Genomic DNA, 21,480 nt, shown 5'->3' on the forward strand with positions numbered 1-21,480 from the left:
CCCTCAATCTATACACAATGCTCCATAATGACAAAGCAAAAACAGGTTTTTAGAATATTTGTGCAAATTTGTAGTTTTTCAGTCCTTTGTTGAAGCACCTTTTAGCAGCGATTAGTCTCGAGTCTTCTTGGGTATGACACTACAAGCTTGGCACACCTGTATTTGGTGAGTTTCTCCCATTCTTCTCTGCAGATCCTTTCAAGCTCTGTCAGGTTGGATGGGGAGTGTCGCTGTACAGCTACATTATTTTCAGGTTTCTCCAGAGACGTTCGATCGGGCTCTGGCTGGGCCACTCAAGGACATTCAGAGACTTGTCCCGAAGCCACGCCTGCGTTGTTTTGACTGTGCTTAGGGTCGTTCTCCTGTTTTGAAGGTCAACCGTCCTGAGCGCTCTGGAGCAGGTTTTCATCAAGGATCTCTCTGTACTTTGCTCTGTTCATCATTCCCTCGATCCTGACTAGTCCCCCTGCACCTGAAAAACATCCCCACAGCATGATGCTGCCACCACCATGCTTCACCGTAGGGATGGTGCCAGGTTTCATCCAGATGTGATGCCTGGCATTCAGACCAATCTTGGTTTCATCAGACCAGAGAATCTTGCTTCTCATGGTCTGCGAGTCCTTTAGGTGACTTTTGGCAAACTTCAAACTTGCTGTCATGTGCCTTTTTACTGAGGAGTGGCTTCCGTCTGGCCACTCTACCATAAAGGCCTGATTGGTGGAGTGCTGCAGAGGAACTCTGGAGCTCTGTCAGTGACCATCGGGTTCTTGGTCACCTCCATGACCAAGGCCCTTCTCCCTCGATTCCGGAGTTTGGCCGGGCGGTCAGCTCTAGGAAGAGTCTTGGTGGTTCCGAACTTCATCCATTTAAGAAAGATGGAGGCCACTGTGTTTTTGGGGACCTTCAATGCTGCAAACATTTTTGGTACCCTTCTCCAGATCTGTGCCTTGACACAATCCTGTCTCGGAGCTCTACGGGCAAATCTTTTGACCTAATGGCTTGTTTTTTGCTCTGACATACACTGTCAACTGTGGGACCTTTTTTATATAAACAAGTGTGTGTGTCTGTGCCTTTCCAAATTACCTGTGGTAAATTCAATTGATTGGACATGGAGTCCAATCAAGTTGTAGAAACATCTCAAGGATGATCAATGGAAACCGGATGCACCGGAGCTCAATTTCGAGTCTCATTGTCACGGTCGTCCTCCTCTTCATCTGAAGTGATGTTTGAAACGCTATTAGCACACACCCTGCTAACTAGCTAGCCATTTCACATCACATCGTTACACCAGCCTAATCTCGGGAGTTGATAGGCTTGATTGAAGTCATAAACAGCAGAGCTGCTGGCAAAACGCACGAAAGTGCTGTTTGAATGAATGCTTATGAGCCTGCTGGTGCCTACCATCGCTTGGTCAGACTGCTCTATTAAATCATAGACTTAATTATAACATAATAACACACAGAAATGCGAGCCTTAGTTTCCGGATTCGACCATATTAATGACCTATCATCTGGAAACCAAGACGTTTATTCTTTCATTGAAATACGGAAACGTTCCGCATTTTATCTAACGGGTGGCATCCCTAAGTCTAAATATTCTTGTTACATTGCACAACCTTCAATGTTGTCATAATTACGTGAAATTCTGGCAAATTAGTTCGCAACGAGCCAGGCTGCCCAAACTGTTGCATATACCCTGACTCTACGTGCAATGAACGCAAGAGAAGTGACACAATTTCACCTAGTTAATATTGCCTGCTAACCTGGATTTCTTTTAGCTAAATATGCAGGTTTAAAAATATATTCTTCTGTGTATGATTTTAAGAAAGGAGCAACGACAGTCCTTTTTCGTGAATGCGCACTGCATCGATTATATGCAACACAGGACACGCTAGATAAACTAGTAATATCATCAACCATGTGTAGTTAACTAGTGATTATGATTGATTTAAGTTTAATGCTAGCGAGCAACTTACATTGGCTTCTCACTGCATTCGCGTTACAGGCGGGCTCCTCGTGAGGCAGGTGGTTAGAGCATTGGACTAGATTGAATCCCTGAGATGACAAGGTACAAATCTGTCGTTCTGCCCCTGAACAAGGCAGTTAACCCACCGTTCCTAGGCCGTCATTGAAAGTAAGAATGTGCCAATTTAATAATACAAAATTATGCAAATTAACCCAAAGACCAATAAGCATGACTGGTCAAATGTATTTCTATCAATGAGTAGGCTATAAAGAATTATTTCGCAATGTTTTTTTTTGAGGTGGGGGAGACAATTGTCCGTTGCCAATTTAATTTATCGGCGTTTAAATGGTTTTATGGCCAAAAGCCGGCTATTACTGGCTAACAGAAACCTTGATACATATCATTATTATACATGCACACACCCTCTCCCAATGACTCTCATCCTGTTTTTTGCAACTCTGTATCTCTCTCTACCATTCTACCAATCCCTGGGCTCTCAATTTGGGATTAGGATTAGAGTTAGTCTGAGGCTGGCGTCTTTAATGTGCACTAATTGATTTGTGAGTGCCGACGTGTCGCGTTCTCCAACAGATAGCCTTCGCAAGGAAGGAGGATTACGTGAGCACAAGTAGCAGGACCGTTTAACGACCCACGATCATTCTATGGTCTGTCTGAGGGGTAATGGTGGTAGTAGTAGGACTTTTTCCTAGAGCTAAAACGTTTTCCACTGCTTTCTATCTTGATTCTCTGAATCGCTTCAGCTTCTCTGAGCTTGTGTTTCTTTCTGCTCCTCGGTTGCTGCCAGCGGTCTGTTCTCTTCGAAGGCGTCCGTATTGAAGCTCCTGTTATGCCTGATTCCTCCTGGCTCTTTCCAGCTGGGCTGTTTAGCTGAAAACAAACAGGCTGTTTGTTCCGGCTGTGCATTATTTATGTGCAGTCTAATTGGGAAAGATGCCAGCAGCAACAATAGATTATTATAGGATGTCAATTGTAACAACTTCTTAAACACCTACCTCTCTCTCGTTGTCTTTCAGAGCACCATTCCCGTGATTGGTCCAAGCCCCTGTCCGCCAGGCCTGGTGGACCCCTCCCCCTTGGAAGTGTCTCTCAGCCCAGAGTGTCCGTCAGAATGGGACAATAGCCGCAGTCACCATCGGACCTTCCCCTTTCTCTCTTTGCTCTCTGTCTGCCCTGTCCCCACACCCTTCCCCTAACACACACACACACACAGCCAGCCCCTGATTCCTCCTCCTCTCACTGTACTGGTTTCGGTCCACTCCCTCTTCCTACCTCTAGCCAGCCTTGTCAAGCCAAACGAAACCATAATCCTCTGTAAAAGATAGGGGCCTATACAGCTGCCTGTGCTCTCTTTTGTTGTTGGCGGCTGTTTGTTTAGAGGGCCCCATGAGAGTAGCGGCTAGAGAACACAAGGCAGCACCCAGTCAGCCATTTTACTGGAAACAAACGAGCTGTGGTGGTGGTTTGGACACTGATGGAGTTCTAGTAGCATGATGTTGGGCTGGCATCGCCACCACACGCCATTGATGAACCAGAGGGCCACCAGCAGACTTTGGAGATCAACACATCTCAACTTGTGGTGGGACAAGAGATTGAAATAAAGACATCTATCTTTATTCAGGATTTTTTTTTTTTACCTCCATTTTTTTGCCTCTCCAGTGACCAGCTAAACCAAAGTGCCTTTCTTGGTTTCTCACTGTGCTTTTACTATAAACTTGATCTAACTTCATATCACACTCCAATATCTGAAAATAGATTAAAAAAGAAACATTTCAACATCTCAAGGATTTTGCACTTTTCATTGATGCGCCTCCATACCATTGCTTGTTGCACTTGTCATATCATACAGTTGCACAATACTGACAGTGCACACTTGTTTACAGTAAAAACATACACCTGTTGACAATCCCACCCCGTATTTCACCCAGCCACAAAGTAAGCATTCTCTCACAGCGTTCCTCTAGTGTAGGTTGCTAGGACTAACGAAGCCAAACCTATCACCAAACCGCTCTCCAAGTTCCTTGTGACGCAGAGCCGGCGAAATGGCGACGTGGCTACAGTCAAAATGGCGCTACCTGTTCATGTTCCTGGGTGTCCAGCTGGTCGTCATGGCACTGCTGTCCCGTGAGGGCTACCACAAGCGAGTGTCGTATTTCATCAGGATTTTCCGCAAGCTGGAGACCACTGCGACGGGGACGTCCGGTGCCGGCTCGCCCCACGCACGCAATCACACAGGCAGTGACGTCTATGCCAACTTGTCCCTCCTGGCCAAGGCCCACGGCCGGGGCGAGGACATGCCCTACTGCCCCAAGACGTCTCCCTTGATAGGTGAGTTCACACACAGAAATAGAAGTCCTAGAACTGGCAGCCCCATTTATATTTCTCTGAGTTCACCAGCCGTCGTCTTCAGTTACCCAGCGCTCCCCGTACCTCTTACTTCAATCCCTCTCCAGACTGAAACTGAAGAGGGAATGTTTTTTACAATGTACGCCAGAACAATACTTTCTCGTAAAAAGAAAGTGGCTCGGATACTTGATTAGTGTGCCAGAAAACAAAATGTGGGCAGTCAGAAAGCCTCAGTTGGTTTGTTGTGGAAGGGAATTTCCAAATAATTCCACACATAAAACCGTCCTTGTTAGTTGGCTACTGATCTGACCAGGTTGGATGGGTACCCAAGGCACCCTAGATTCTTGGGAAAGTTACCAGAATTTTGAGTAGACATGATATGGTGGAACCTTTGCTTCACCTATACAGTCAGGAATTGTTCAATGATGGCCCCTAGTAAGGGAAGGAAGGATGTGTTTTGACTTTGAGATCATTCAAACTGAGCCAAGACTTGGTGGCGGCTGACCCAACAGGAGTGTGTGTTTGTACGCTTCGACTAGAGGGACTGAATATACTTGTTCAAATGGTCAGTTTACCTTGTGTCCAACTTCCTACTTTTTTTGCATTCAAATTTGGATATACACACTGAAGCCAAGAGATTTGCCTACAGCAAAGGCTCCTATAATGTTTTGCTTTTATTTATTTGTATATATTTTTTTAACCTTTTTTATTTTATTTAACTAGGCAAGTCAGTTGAGAACAAATTCTTATGTTCAATGACGGCCTAGGAACAGTGGGTTAACTGCCTTGTTCAGGGGCAGAACGACAGATTACCTTGTTAGCTCGGGGATTCGAGCTAACAAGGTCCAACGCTCTAACCACTAGGCTACCTGCCGCCCCAATCAGTAGGTTGTCCATGCTAGCATGCTCGTTCTAACAGGGTTTTGGGGATTTGAGATCAAATGTTTGACATGAGACGACAGTATGTTCCACAAGTATTTGTTTGCAGTGGTTACTGACTTTGAAGTGACAAACTTCAAAGCACATAGGCTACATAGCCTAGGCCTACACTCCCCCATGTATTTATTTGGACAGTGAAGCTAAAATGTTTTAATTTGTCTCTATACTGCAGCATTTTGGATTGGAAGTACGTTTTATGAGACAACAGAACAGAATGGATTAAAGGGGGCACACTGCATTCTGTACTGTCGTCTCATGTAAAACATTTGATCTCAAATCCCCAAAACCCTGTTAGAACGAGCATGCTAGCATGGACAGCCTACTGATTTTTAATTAATTGGTGTGTGTTATGATATCGGTCTAGCAATAAAATGCTGTTATGACATCTAGCTTCTTCTCATCCCGTTTCTCTTTTCAGGTGGACCGATCCACGTCAGCTTTCCTTCCGGGTTGACGCTGGCCCAAGTTGCGCGGAAGAATCCATTGGTGGTCCTCGGGGGGCGCTACAGGCCACCTGACTGTGAGGCGCGGCACCGCACTGCCATAATCATTCCCCACAGAAACCGGGAGCACCACCTGAAGTTCCTCCTCTACTACCTTCACCCATTTCTACAGCGACAGCAGCTCAACTACGGCATCTACATCATCCACCAGGTGAAATGCATTCACATATATATACACACACACACACACACATTGTTTCAACAGGTTCATTTTTAAAGGGGCAGTCGTCAGTTGCTACATACCTTTTTGGATGTATAAATTAATGATATGTACCCATTGATTCTTGAAGAATATAACTTATAAATGCCTCATGAGCCTAGTTCAACTGTCACACTCTATGAGAACCCAACATAAGTTTGTTTTTCTCCAATGTTTGTAAACAAAGTAAATGTATACAAACACTGTCTAGCTTCAAAACATGGTTAAAACGGTCATGAATGTTCAGTCCTTGCATCCATAGCTCTATGAATTGGAGTGGTAACACATTTCTCCAGCCCCATCCCTCAGCCTTTTACCAAAAAGCGGTTGTGATAAACACTTTGTTTCAACTGCTGATTGCTGTTTTAAAGACAACATTAATGTTATCAATTGATTGTGCAATCTGTAATACAACCTATCAGTATGAATATGTTCTTTACACTTCCTGCAATTGACCAAAAGATATATTCATTTGGACTACCTTCTAGCTGTAGTGGTGAGGCCAAGTATACATTCAGCCTAGATCAAAACCACCCTCTGGTGTCCTAACCATGGAATCACACACAGCCTTATGGTTGAAAGATGCTTACCGGAAGGCTTAACCAAGTTTAATCTTCTTAACAACTTGTAGCAATCCCTTTGTTTACACTTTAACAAGCACTTTGTTTTACCCTCACACTGTTAGTCAAGTTGTCACTGCCTGCTTGTTGTTTACCTGCAACATATGAATGCCAAGCCAACCTCTGCCAGGTTAATTTTGAGACGCTAAGGCATTTACCATTAGAAAGATGTTACAGCATCATGTCTAAAGCATTTATTCATGACTCTGCATGTGTGCAGTATTTTTGCGTAACCACTGCCAGATTGCACTCAACTCAAAAAAGATAATGCAAGCTAGCAGCAGTTCAAGCATTTGTGTGTCTTCAGCTTTTTTTTATTTTTATTTTAATTTCACCTTTATTTAACCAGGTAGGCTAGTTGAGAACAAGTTTTCATTTGCAACTGCGACCTGGCCAAGATAAAGCATAGCAGTGTTAGCAGACAACAAAGAGTTACACATGGAGTAAACAATTAACAAGTCAATAACACAGTAGAAACCAAAGGGGGAGTCTATATACAATGTGTGCAAAAGGCATGAGGAGGTAGGCAAATAATTACAATTTTGCAGATTAACACTGGAGTGATGAATGATCAGATGGTCATGTACAGGTAGAGATATTGGTGAGCAGAAAAGTAAATAAATAAAAACAGTATGGGGATGAGGTAGGTGAAAAAGGGTGGGCTATTTACCAATAGACTATGTACAGCTGCAGCGATCGGTTAGCTGCTCAGATAACTGATGTTTGAAGTTGGTGAGGGAGATAAAAGTCTCCAACTTCAGCGATTTTTGCAATTCGTTCCAGTCACAGGCAGCAGAGTACTGGAACGAAAGGCGGCCAAATGAGGTGTTGGCTTTAGGGATGATCAGTGAGATACACCTGCTGGAGCGCGTGCTACGGATGGGTGTTGCCATCGTGACCAGTGAGCTGAGATAAGGCGGAGCTTTACCTAGCATGGACTTGTAGCTGACCTGGAGCCAGTGGGTCTGGCGACGAATATGTAGCGAGGGCCAGCAGACTAGAGCATACAAGTCGCAGTGGTGGGTGGTATAAGGTGCTTTAGTGACGAAACGGATGGCACTGTGATAGACTGCATCCAGTTTGCTGAGTAGAGTGTTGGAAGCCATTTTGTAGATGACATCGCCGAAGTCGAGGATCGGTAGGATAGTCAGTTTTACTAGGGTAAGCTTGGCGGCGTGAGTGAAGGAGGCTTTGTTGTGGAATAGAAAGCCGACTCTTGATTTGATTTTCGATTGGAGATGTTTGATATGAGTCTGGAAGGAGAGTTTGCAGTCTAGCCAGACACCTAGGTACTTATAGACGTCCACATATTCTAGGTCGGAACCATCCAGGGTGGTGATGCTAGTCGGGCATGCGGGTGCAGGCAGCGACCGGTTGAAAAGCATGCATTTGGTTTTACTAGCGTTTAAGAGCAGTTGGAGGCCACGGAAGGAGTGTTGTATGGCATTGAAGCTTGTTTGGAGGTTAGATAGCACAGTGTCCAAAGACGGGCCGAAGGTATATAGAATGGTGTCGTCTGCGTAGAGGTGGATCAGGGAATCGCCCGCAGCAAGAGCAACATCATTGATATACACAGAGAAAAGAGTCGGCCCGAGAATTGAACCCTGTGGCACCCCCATAGAGACTGCCAGAGGACCAGACAGCATGCCCTCCGATTTGACGCACTGAACTCTGTCTGCAAAGTAATTGGTGAACCAGGCAAGGCAGTCATCCAAAAAACCGAGGCTCCTGAGTCTGCCGATAAGAATATGGTGATTGACAGAGTCGAAAGCCTTGGCAAGGTCGATGAAGACGGCTGCACAGTACTGTCTTTTATCGATGGCGGTTATGATATCGTTGAGTACCTTGAGTGTGGCTGAGGTGCACCCATGACCGGCTCGGAAACCAGATTGCACAGCGGAGAAGGTGCGGTGGGATTCGAGATGGTCAGTGACCTGTTTGTTGACTTGGCTTTCGAAGACCTTAGATAGGCAGGGCAGGATGGATATAGGTCTGTAACAGTTTGGGTCCAGGGTGTCTCCCCCTTTAAAGAGGGGGATGACTGCGGCAGCTTTCCAATCCTTGGGGATCTCAGACGATATGAAAGAGAGGTTGAACAAGCTGGTAATAGGGGTTGCGACAATGGTGGCAGATAGTTTCAGAAATAGAGGGTCCAGATTGTCAAGCCCAGCTGATTTGTACGGGTCCAGGTTTTGCAGCTCTTTCAGAACATCTGCTATCTGGATTTGGTTAAAGGAGAACCTGGAGAGGCTTGGGCGAGGAGCTGCGAGGGGGGCGGAGCTGTTGGCCGAGGTTGAAGTAGCCAGGCGGAAGGCATGGCCAGCCGTTGAGAAATGCTTATTGAAGTTTTCGATAATCATGTATTTATCAGTGGTGACCGTGTTACCTAGCCTCAGTGCAGTGGGCAGCTGGGAGGAGGTGCTCTTGTTCTCCATGGACTTCACGGTGTCCCAGAACTTTTTGGAGTTGGAGCTACAGGATGCAAACTTCTGCCTGAAGAAGCTGGCCTTAGCTTTCCTGACTGACTGCGTGTATTGGTTCCGGACTTCCCTGAACAGTTGCATATCACAGGGACTATTCGATGCTATTGCAGTCCGCCACAGGATGTTTTTGTGCTGGTCGAGGGCAGTCAGGTCTGGGGTGAACCAAGGGCTGTATCTGTTCTTAGTTCTGCATTTTTTTAACGGAGCATGCTTATCTAAAATGGTGAGGAAGTTACTTTTAAAGAATGACCAGGCATCCTCAACTGACGGGATGAGGTCAATGTCCTTCCAGGATACCCGGGCCAGGTCGATTAGAAAGGCCTGCTCACAGAAGTGTTTTAGGGAGCGTTTGACAGTGATGAGGGGTGGTCGTTTGACTGCGGCTCCGTAGCGGATACAGGCAATGAGGCAGTGATCGCTGAGATCCTGGTTGAAGACAGCGGAGGTGTATTTGGAGGGCCAGTTGGTCAGGATGACGTCTATGAGGGTGCCCTTGTTTACAGAGTTAGGGTTGTACCTGGTGGGTTCCTTGATGATTTGTGTGAGATTGAGGGCATCTAGCTTAGATTGTAGGACTGGCGAGGTGTTAAGCATATCCCAGTTTAGGTCACCTAACAGAACAAACTCTGAAGCTAGATGGGGGGCGATCAATTCACAAATTGTGTCCAGGGCACAGCTGGGAGCTGAGGGGGGTCGGTAGCAGGCGGCAACTGTGAGAGACTTATTTCTGGAGAGAGTAATCTTCAAAATTAGTAGTTCGAACTGTTTGGGTATGGACCTGGAAAGTATGACATTACTTTGCAGGCTATCTCTGCAGTAGACTGCAACTCCTCCCCCTTTGGCAGTTCTATCTTGACGGAAGATGTTATAGTTGGGTATGGAAATCTCTGAATTTTTGGTGGCCTTCCTGAGCCAGGATTCAGACACAGCAAGGACATCAGGGTTAGCAGAGTGTGCTAAAGCAGTGAGTAAAACAAACTTAGGGAGGAGGCTTCTGATGTTGACATGCATGAAACCAAGGCTTTTTCGATCACAGAAGTCAACAAATGAGGGTGCCTGGGTTTACCTCCACATCACCCGCGGAACAGAGAAGGAGTAGTATGAGGGTGCGGCTAAAGGCTATCAAAGCTGGTCGCCTAGAGCGTTGGGGACAGAGAATAAGAGGAGCAGGTTTCTGGGCATGGTAGAATATATTCAGGGCATAATGCGCAGACAGGGGTATGGTGGGGTGCAGGTACAGCGGAGGTAAGCCCAGGAGCTGGGTGATGATGAGGGAGGTTGTATCTCTGGACATGCTGGGAGTAATGGGTGAGGTCACCGCATGTGTGGGAGGTGGGACAAAGGAGTTATCAGGGGCGTGAAGAGTGGAACTAGGGGCTCCATTGTGAACTAAAACAATGATAACTAACCTGAACAACAGTATACAAGGCATATTGACATTTGAGAGAGACATACAGCGAGGCATACAGTAATCACAGGTGTTGAATTGGGAAAGCTAGCTAAAACAGTAGGTGAGACAACAGCTAATCAGCTAGCACAACAACAGCAGGTAAAATGGCGTAGACTAGGCAACGGGGCCAACAGATAGAACAAACAAGCAGAATGGAGTACCGTGATTAATGGACAGTCCAGCGTGCATCAGCTATGTAGCCAAGAGATCAGTGTCCAGGGGGCAGCGGTGGATGGGGCAGGGAAGCTGGCCTGGTGAGTGTTATCCAGGTTAAAAAAAAACTAACAATGACTAAATAGCTTGTAGCTGGTTAGCTTCTGGAGGTTCTTGAGTGTGTTCTAAAAATAAATAAAAAATAATAGTGATTCCGTATCACATTGGGTGAGGCAGGTTTCCGGAAGGTATAAACAAATTAAAAGTCAAAAGAGATAGAAAGTAAATATGGGTCCGGTGAGCGTTTGAGACGCGGCGATTCAGGCGGTTAGCAGGCCTGTGCTAACAAGCTAACAGTTTGTAGGCCCGGGCTAGACAAGGTAGCAGTTAGCGGGCCGGAGCTGGACAAGCTAGCAGTTAGCAGGCCGAATTAGCAAGCAGGGAGATAGCGAGGGCTAGAGAGTTAGCCTTTGGGGGACGTCGCGATGGGGTGAGTCTGTTTATTCCTCTTCATGCGATGACATCGGTAGACCGGTCGTGGGCCCGGGTATTGTAGCTCAGGAGTATGCTACGGTGGTAGCACAGGTGCTACGGCCGGGCTAGCTTCAAGCTAAGTGGGTGGAAACGCTAGCCAGGAGTAATCCGAGGTTGCGGTTTAGCTAGATAGCTAGTTGCTGAAAAATCCAGCTGAAAGATGTTCCGTTTGTGGTGGGAATCCGGGGATGAAAAATAAATAGGTCCGTTGTGCTCTGGTTAAAGTCGCGTTGTACGAACAGGCGAGAGCTTTCCGAACTACAGGTTAGCTGATGACCGGTTAGCTGGAGACCGCTAGCATACCCGCTGGTTAGCTGGCTAGCTTCAGTTGAGGGGTCCCGAAGTAAATATAAATACTTTAGGAGAAATAGCTACATTGGGTGAGTCGCAGGAGAGTATTTGGAAGCTTAGGGTTTAGCAAAATGTTTTCAAAGAGATATGTGGAGAAAATATGTAAAAAACGAAAAATAAACGATATATACAGGGACACGACAGGACAGGACGACCTACTGCTACGCCATCTTGGATGGTAGCTGTGGTTGGTTGTCATAGTTACACACACACACACTGAACCACAGGAACAAGTACTACTCATGCTATTGACCTCGGTGAGGAACTAGTAATTCAATACCTATGTTGATAAGGGAAAATATATATTTCCGGACACTCGCCCAACAAATCACGAGGCAGACATGCCAGAACGCTGTATGTCATTAGTGGATACTTTCACTGCTCTCGGGGCAGGCCTGCCGGCTTTGACTAGAGGAAGTGACTTTTCATAGCAGGTAGGAGAATTAGTTTAAAGTTAGGAAAAGGGCTAGGGTTAGCTAAAATGCAAAAATTGTCCCCGACTCGAAAATATGTAGCTACAACCAGCCCTGAAAACAGTCTTGGTTTCCACTAATGTGATCCACTTTGCTATTCAAAGCCAAAGTTTACAGGCAAAATCTTTTGCAGTGGTTTTAATAATGGTAGTTGATGCAAACTTAGCCACTTGTGAAATGCACTCATTAAAAAGAACCTCTGGGATCTCCATCTTGCTAGCTACTCTGTAGTATTTTATTCAAGCAGATAAAGCAGTGACCTAGGCAGTGACGTAGTTCCTCTATGCCAACAGAGTCCATCATTGAAACCAGACCTGTGTTGCCTACGGTCGGCTTTATGAGACTACTAATGGAGATTAAACTGTATAAAAATGAAGTCGCACACTCCTTATATTTAATACACTTATGGAACCAATGTCAATGTTTACCCTATATTCATTTATCAGCGGGGGCCCAAATATGATATATGCACTACATGGTCAAAAGTATGTGGACACCCCTTCAAATGGTTTAGGCTATTTCAACCACACCTTTTGCTGACAGGTGTGCAAAATGGAGCACACAGCCATGCAATCTCCATAGTCAAACATTGGCAGTAGAATGGCCCGTACTGAAGAGCACAGTGACTTTCAACACGGCACCGTCATAGGTTGCCACCTTTCCAACAAGTCAGTCCGTCAAATTTCTTCCCTGCTTGAACTGCCCCGCTCAACTGTAAATGCTGTTATTGTGAAGTGGAAACGTCTAAGAGCAACAACGTCTCAGCCGCGAAGTGGTAGGCCACACAAGCTCACAAAACGGGACCGCAAGTGCTGAAGCACGTCGCGCGTAAAAGTCTGTAACTGTTTGTCTGGAGCTTCATGAAATTGGTTACCATGGCCGAGCAGCTACATACAAGCCTAAGATCACAATGCTCTATGCCAAGCGTCGGCTGGTGGTGTAAAGCTCGCAGCCATTGGACTCTGGAGCAGTGGAAACACGTTCTCTGGAGTGATGAATCACTCTTCACCGTCTGGCAGTCCGACGGACAAATCTGGGTTTGGCGGATGCCAGGAGAATGCTGTAATGTTTGGTGGAGGAGGAATAATGGTTGGGGGCTATTTTTCATGTTTCGGGCTAGGCCCCTTAGTTCCAGTGAAGGGAACTCGTAACTTAGTGGCAACAGTTTGGGGATGGCCCTTTCCTGTTTCAGCATAACAATGCCCCCGTGCACAAAGCGAGGTCCATACAGAGATGGTTTGTTGAGATCAGTGTGGAATAACTTGACTGGCCTGCACAGAGCCCTGACCTCAAACCCATCGAACACCTTTGGGATGAATTGGAATGTAGACTGCGAGCCAGGCCTAATCGCCCAACATCAGTGCCGACCTCACTAATGCTCTTGTGGCTAAATTGAAGCCCCCGCAGCAATGTTCGAACATCTAGTGGAAAGCCTTCCCAGAAGAATGGCGGCTGTTATAGCAACAAAGGGATGACCAACCCCATATTAATGCCCATGATTTTGGAATGATGTTTGACAAGCAGGTGTCCACATACTTTTTGCCATGTAGTGTATCTTTAGCCATCTATGGTTCTGCTGAGACGCGCTTTTAAATGGATTGTCATTAGCTCAATGACAGGAAGTCTATGGGAACAGCTAGCATGTCATTGCACTACCGCTTGCAGCAATGCACCCTGTTACCCTTGCCACCACTGAAAAAAAAAAAATAGGGGAAATAGTGAACGTTCATAATGAATAACCTATTTTTATTGTTATTATTTGTATAGAGACCATGTCAATATTGAATATTTGCAGGTTGTTGCTGACATAAGTGTCTCTAAATGCCATTAAAACATGTCTTACTTGGCCCTCTTTAGGCTGGTAACTACACATTTAACCGGGCCAAGCTGATGAACGTTGGGTTCCGGGAGGCCATGCGGGAGGAGGACTGGGACTGCCTGTTCTTCCATGATGTGGACCTCATCCCTGAGGACGACCGCAACACCTACATGTGCGATTCCAACCCGAAGCACGCTGCCATCGCCATGGACAAGTTTGGATACAAGTCAGTCAATTCTCATTTTAATTTTTTCCCCCTCTTTTTCCTCTTATGGTTATTAGTTCCTCAGTCGCATTGATTTTCACAAGTTTATTCAACACAAAATGTATTCTTTTAGTTGTCATTTAGTTCTTTCATTATGCGTGGCTTCACTCATTTCTGATTTCACTTGTTCCCTATCTGATCCTTCATTTTTATTTTAATCCTGTCATTCTCCTAGGCTGCCTTACAAGATGTATTTCGGAGGGGTGTCCGCGTTGTCTCCACTGCACTACCTGAAGATGAACGGCTTCCCCAACAACTACTGGGGCTGGGGAGGAGAGGACGATGACATTGGAGTCAGGTGAGAGGGGTCCTTGGGAGTTTTGGGGGTGGAACATTGAGCCAATTCATTGAGCTATGGACCCATTGTGGTTTGTTCTGTCTAACAAAAGGATACAATTTAAAGACACTGAATAATCCTATTATTTATAATAGATAATAACCCAATTAAAATTCTTTCTCTCTCTTTCCTTCCCTCTCTCCCGTTCTCAGAGTATCCCTAGGAGGGATGTTCATCTCTCGTCCATCGGTGAAGGTGGGCCGATACAAGATGATCAAACACAAGCTGGACAAGGGAAACGATGTGAACCCCAGGAGGTATGGTACAGGACTGACACGTGTTTGTGTATGGCTGGGGTCCATTCAGTAGGGTGACACGTTCAGATTCTTTCAAATAGGCAGCACATTGTATCTGTAAATTTTTTTTTATTTCCATCTGCTACATCTGAATGCTGCCCTCTATTGAATAAGACCTAGGTCTGTTGAATAAACCCACAGTCCATCACTAAGCTCCCCTCTCTCTGCCTCCTCCTAGGTTCAACATGCTGGCCAAGACACGTCAGACGTGGAAGCTGGACGGCATGAACACTGTGGAGTACGAGGTGCTGTCACGTGACCACTTCCCCCTCTACACCAACATCACTGTGCACATCGGCACCGAGGCCGGCCTGCATGCCATGGCGCCGTCCCCCAAGATCCTTGCCAAAGCCCCAGAAAAGCCGCCAGTCAAAGCCCCCACCAAACCTCCAGCCAAGCTCCAACAGGAACAACAACAGAACCAACCCACGAACCACTGACTTGGACCACCTTTACCCACTCCACTCCCATCCACCACCGACTCTTCCCTCCTAACTTATACCTGGGAGTAGGGATGTGAGAGGGGGCCCTGGACCCTTAAATCGCTCCTTTCTTTGCCTTCACTCCTATCAACGCCTACAGTGTGGAGAGGTGGGTGGCTCCCCCTATTGGACTAGAGGCCATTATACACACATGCCTTTTCCTTCTGTTCCTTCCTCTGGTCTGATCAGCATTCTCAACTGAGACTTTAACAATAGCAGAGACTGAACCGAAGACCAATGCTCTCCACTGCCTAGATAGAATCTGTGGGCCGAGGCTTTGTCTGCCTATATGAATTACTGTCGCATTCTCCACTCTAGTTGTGATTCTCGAGCTTGTCCAGCTATGTCTCACCACTCCACTGACTGACTCTGTGAAAGGGACTTATGGTAGAGGAGAGGAAAAAAGACTGACTCTATGAGTTTATATCGCTGCCAAAAAAAAACCGTTGCCTTAGAAAGACCTGTCTTGTTCTATTTGTCCTTTTAGTAGAACTTCAGGTCGAGAGTTATGAATGGAACCGGTTTCTAGTGATAGCAAGATTAGGGGATAGAATAAATACATGAAAAAACATTTTATGCTACTGATATTGCAATAGCATATGGGTCTTTCTGCTGATTAGGTGGCTTTTGAGTAGGAGAACTTGATTTCACCCAATTTTTAACATTCTGCCATAAAGAGCACATGTTCAAAACACTGTTTCCCATCTTGAGGTCAAATGAAAGAAATGACCATGGTAGGTGCCAAATAAAGTAACAGAGTTGACCGTAACCGGGTTAAGTCAGCCATAAATCCCCTTGTGACCGAGGGAATGGAAGCTTGTTGTGTGCAACAGGGAGGGGCAATTGAATGCAAATTCAATTGTTCAAACATTTCTAGCCTGTTTATTTATGGGTGAAAGGGTAGACGTGTTATGTTCGACCTGCTCTGTTTTCCATCAAAAAACACCAGACAATGGCCAGAAAGAGTAGAACCAGCTCACCTGCTTGTACACTATGATTTGACTATTAGATGTTCAATCTTTCTTTTTAAATAAATATTTCAAGAGGAATTTCACCATATTAAAACGAGAGTTCAGTTCACTTTTTTTTTCTTTAAAATGAATCACTAATCACATTAAGTCATTAACTCTTCAGAAATGACAAAATAACTAGGGCTTTCAAATAATGGTGAGGTCAAATGGGTTAAAATCTTCCTAGAAGTCACAGGATGCTTAGAGGGATATGTCAAAATGCTGAATTTTGGCAGTTTAAAAAGTCTTTATTAAATCAGATTTATTACATTTTCCTTGTGGTCAGTATTAAAGGACACTTCATTTAATAGAACTGGGTTTTAATATTTAATTTCTACTTAATATAGCAAAGGGACACAAAAGGTACTAATTTCAGAACGACCCATATGTAACTGGTTTTACAGTTTAATATTATACGAAGTGAAGCTGCTACCCTGAATATTGTTTGCAATTAGCGTGGTAGTCACTCCCTGGGCCCGTCTTCATAAAGCATCTGAGTAGGAGTGCTGATCTAGGATCAGGTCTTCCGTGTTCATATCAAATTCATTATGAAAAAGGCAACAATGATCCTATATCAGCACCTAGTCTGAGGCACATGCACAATACAGGCCCTGAATATCAGGCTGATTATTGAAGGATTTTCTCACAGTATGTTCACAGTTCTGGCACATCTTTTTGGTATGGTTGGGTTTCATCTTATCACTACAATCAGAATGTCTTTTCTCCAGTTATCTCCTTTAATCTCTAGATTGCATTGATGTGGGGTTGCATTTTGCCTTGTCAAATAGAATAGGTGCGGGTGACATGATCAATGCACTGCCTTCAGGTGGGCTGGCTATATTCACATCAGAATGGTGGTTTGTCATGGTCTTTTATCTTATTGTTTGTTACCTTATGGAGCTTTTATGTTGGTTTCCTATGATTTGTCAATGTAGCTTAAAACTGAGGGATTCAAGTCCTAGTGGGCTCTCCATAGTCAGAGACTTGGGATCCATCTCCATACTCTAAATTGGCTGAATGGTTTGAAAACCAGGAGAGCTGAAAACCAGGAACTTTGTCCATGGATGACCAGAAACCACTATAATTAATTAGGTCTATAAACGGAATCAGGCACTGGTAAGTGACGTGGAAACAAGTGGTTGTAGTACACTCATTGGTTGTACTGATTCTGCTGAAGCACTGATTTAAAGATTCATATAGGTATACTGGGTTAGCATTTACAGCATTTCTCCACTAGCCATTCTTTCAACATGTTACTTTTTTTATTTTGTGCTATCTAAAGTCTGTCACCCCTAGAATTGACCAGTGCAATGTACTCCTCACTGCATGGCTTGTCCCCTGACTTTCCTCTTTGCATGCTGTCTGGACCCCCTGACCAATATGATTGTTTACACTAGATCCCTACTAGGAATTGAACCTCTGTGTGTACATTACATAGAGGACTCAGGCCTCTTGGCTGAAACCAAAGATGGCTTCGAGAGAAAGCATTGGACGCCTGATAGTTGTGCTGGCGGCTGCATGCTGACATGGGAATAGATAGGATTCCACTTACTCCAGGTATGCTGAGGTTTTTGTGTATGTTATACTATCTGATCTATGAATCTCTTGACCTTTTCTACTCCATATGAAGCCTGATTATGCATGACACACAGACCCTGTATTAGATGAGTGGAATGTACAGAAAACCACACACAGACCACTGACATGAATTCACATTTGAGTTTTTAGAAGCATGCTGAAGTGTATGCTTGTGTAGTGATTCGTAAGACGTATGCTATATGTATCTTTTAACACTTCATGTAGTGGTTTATTATATATCATGCTATTGCATTATCATGTCTATTTGTGCTCTGCAGTTTGTTTCAGTTGATGTATAGCTTGACTTTCACTCCATTATGATGTGGATACGCTGTCCAGGGTGACGGCGCCAGAAGATGGAGCTCACCGCAGGGCATTGAAAATGTAACAAGGACAATGTGATACTGTATTTCTGATGTTTAATTCCTCTATCAATGAAGTCTGCACAGTCCAGAGTGGCCTTATACAATGATTAATAAACAAAAAGATTAGTCAAACACCTGTGAAGTTTCTTCTGACTGGATGAACTGTGTGGGATACCCTTTCTGTAGCTGAACACAGCTCTGGTTGGCAGTCTTGCAAGAGGCCATTTTTTAACACTATTGTAAAGTAGTCTGTCTGACAGCTCTTGGTCACAGCTTTTTGCTGTGTAGTCACGTGAGTTGCGTCAGCCAGGCTAATTGTATGTAAAGAGGATAGAACACAATCTACAGTATTTGAGAAAAGTGACGTAAGAAATAATGAACAGCTTCTTGTCATAAATGATACAAAACAAATGCTTTTTACTAGGTACACCAGGGCTCTCCAACCCTGTTCCTGGAGAGCTACCCTTCTGTAGGTTTTCACTCCAACCCTAGTTGTAACTAACCTGATTTTTCAGCTTCTCAACTAGCTCATTAGTAGAATCGGGAAAAGGGTTGGAGCGAAAATCTACAGGAAGGTAGCTCTCCAGGAACAGGGTTGGAGAGCCCTGATGTACAGAGTCAAATGTATGATACAGTCCTAAAGATGCAACTGATTTACAAGAGGAATAAGATTCCCAGAACCAATACTTTTTTGACTCCAATTGCCTCTGTGAACTTGCACCTAACCAGATGTGCAACATTGTAGCCATACTGTAACATGTAGCATTAGAAGAAGTGGTAGTACTTTCAAGATCATCCCTAAATCCTTACTCAACCTTAACTCACTCAAAGGTTTCCTTCTTACCAATGAGACAAAACATTTATTGTTGATTTAGTTAAAAAAAAATTGGGTCTACTGTAGTGGGAAATCGTCACTGTTAGATACGTCTAGTATAGTTTTACTGGACATTTAGACTTATTCCATTCGTTAATCCCGTCTCCCAAGTATAATATTCCCTCTCCATAAACATGTCAGACTTTTCCAATGAAGGACGTAAGGGGTGTGGCCCACCCTCTGGAGAAGCAGTCATATCAACTATTTCACAAACACTCCATAACCTTATGACTTGTTAAACATCACATCCTAAAACTTCACTACCCTCCCTCCTTTAGTCGTCACCTTGTTCTGCTCTAACTGAACAGCGTTGCATACAGTGCCTTGCGAAAGTATTCGGCCCCCTTGAACTTTGCGACCTTTTGACACATTTCAGGCTTCAAACATAAAGATATAAAACTGTATTTTTTTGTGAAAAATCAACAAGTGGGACACAATCATGAAGTGGAACGACATTTATTGGATATTTCAAACTTTTTGAACAAATCAAAAACTGAAAAATTGGGCGTGCAAAATTATTCAGCCCCTTTACTTCCAGTGCAGCAAACTCTCTCCAGAAGTTCAGTGAGGATCTCTGAATGATCCAATGTTGACCTAAATGACTAATGATGATAAATACAATCCACCTGTGTGTAATCAAGTCTCCGTATAAATGCACCTGCACTGTGATAGTCTCAGAGGTCCGTTAAAAGCGCAGAGAGCATCATGAAGAACAAGGAACACACCAGGCAGGTCCGAGATACTGTTGTGAAGAAGTTTAAAGCCGGATTTGGATACAAAAAGATTTCCCAAGCTTTAAACATCCCAAGGAGCACTGTGCAAGCGATAATATTGAAATGGAAGGAGTATCAGACCACTGCAAATCTACCAAGACCCTCTAAACTTTCAGCTCATACAAGGAGAAGACTGATCAGAGATGCAGCCAAGAGGCCCATGATCACTCTGGATGAACTGCAGAGATCTACAGCTGAGGTGGGAGACTCTGTCCATAGGACAACAATCAGTCGTATATTGCACAAATCTGACCTTTATGGAAGAGTGGCAAGAAGATTTCTTAAAGATATCCATAAAAAGTGTCGTTTAAAGTTTGCCACAAGCCACCTGGGAGACACACCAAACATGTGGAAGAAGGTGCTCTGGTCAGATGAAACCAAAATTGAACTTTTTGGCAACAATGCAAAATGTTATGTTTGGCGTAAAAGCAACACAGCCCATCACCCTGAACACACCATCCCCACTGTCAAACATGGTGGTGGCAGCATCATGGTTTGGGCCTGCTTTTCTTCAGCAGGGACAGGGAAGATGGTTAAAATTGATGGGAAGATGGATGGAGCCAAATACATGACCATTCTGGAAGAAAACCTGATGGAGTCTGCAAAAGACCTGAGACTGGGACGGAGATTTGTCTTCCAACAAGACAATGATCCAAAACATAAAGCAAAATCTACAATGGAATGGTTCAAAAATAAACATATCCAGGTGTTAGAATGGCCAAGTCAAAGTCCAGACCTGAATCCAATCGAGAATCTGTGGAAAGAACTGAAAACTGCTGTTCACAAATGCTCTCCATCCAACCTCACTGAGCTCGAGCTGTTTTGCAAGGAGGAATGGGAAAAAATGTCAGTCTCTCGATGTGCAAAACTGATAGAGACATACCCCAAGTGACTTACAGTTGTAATCGCAGCAAAAGGTGGCGCTACAAAGTATTAACTTAAGGGGGCTGAATAATTTTGCACGCCCAATTTTTCAGTTTTTGATTTGTTCAAAAAGTTTGAAATATCCAATAAATGTCGTTCCACTTCATGATTGTGTCCCACTTGTTGTTGATTCTTCACAAAAAAATACAGTTTTATATCTTTATGTTTGAAGCCTGAAATGTGGCAAAAGGTCGCAAAGTTCAAGGGGGCCGAATACTTTCGCAAGGCACTGTATATCCAGGTTATATACCCTGTCCTGCCACTTTCCAAAACAGTTGCCACACTTTTTTTTTTCTCCTAAAATATAACCAAATACCTAGATGGTCATGGGTACTGAAACAAAGGGCAGCTCAGAATCTCTCTGTTCAAGCCAATCCTTAGCTTCTGCCACATGTCAATACTTATCCACCACTGCTCACTGATAGAACATAGCCTAATGTAGAAGGGGGATGCCATTGGAGCAAGGGGTTGGTTTGAGATTCTCATTGTCTGTTCCCACCCCTAGACAACTCTTTTAGATCTGAAAGGATTATATGGATATGTACACGATATGGTCATAGCTCCAGGAAGGTGGTGTTTCCCATCTTAGCTATCCATTCATAGGGAAAAGGTCTGCTTCTGGTCAGGGATCTGTAATGACTGAATGGATGCACAGTGGATTGAATGCACACACTCAAGCACGCACACACACACAATGTGGCTCGATCAACAAAAAACTGCAAA

The 21,480-nt window shown here is 44.5% G+C and overlaps 1 protein-coding gene across 1 annotated transcript in view; it reads left to right on the forward strand.

Moving 5' to 3' along the window:
• Positions 1–18,320, forward strand: part of LOC109909400 (beta-1,4-galactosyltransferase 3) — a 29,269-nt gene extending 10,949 nt beyond the window's left edge. Inside the window, exons 2-7 of the mRNA XM_020508456.2 lie at positions 3,000–4,311; positions 5,687–5,922; positions 13,892–14,079; positions 14,294–14,416; positions 14,608–14,712; positions 14,930–18,320. Coding sequence (XP_020364045.1) covers positions 4,026–4,311; positions 5,687–5,922; positions 13,892–14,079; positions 14,294–14,416; positions 14,608–14,712; positions 14,930–15,191 — 1,200 coding nt within the window. The 5' untranslated portion in view covers positions 3,000–4,025 and the 3' untranslated portion in view covers positions 15,192–18,320. The remainder of the gene's footprint in view (positions 1–2,999; positions 4,312–5,686; positions 5,923–13,891; positions 14,080–14,293; positions 14,417–14,607; positions 14,713–14,929) is intronic.
• Positions 18,321–21,480: the final 3,160 nt, after the last annotated feature.

The sequence above is a fragment of the Oncorhynchus kisutch genome, linkage group LG2 (assembly GCF_002021735.2).
Source record: "Oncorhynchus kisutch isolate 150728-3 linkage group LG2, Okis_V2, whole genome shotgun sequence".
Taxonomy (NCBI): domain Eukaryota; kingdom Metazoa; phylum Chordata; class Actinopteri; order Salmoniformes; family Salmonidae; genus Oncorhynchus; species Oncorhynchus kisutch.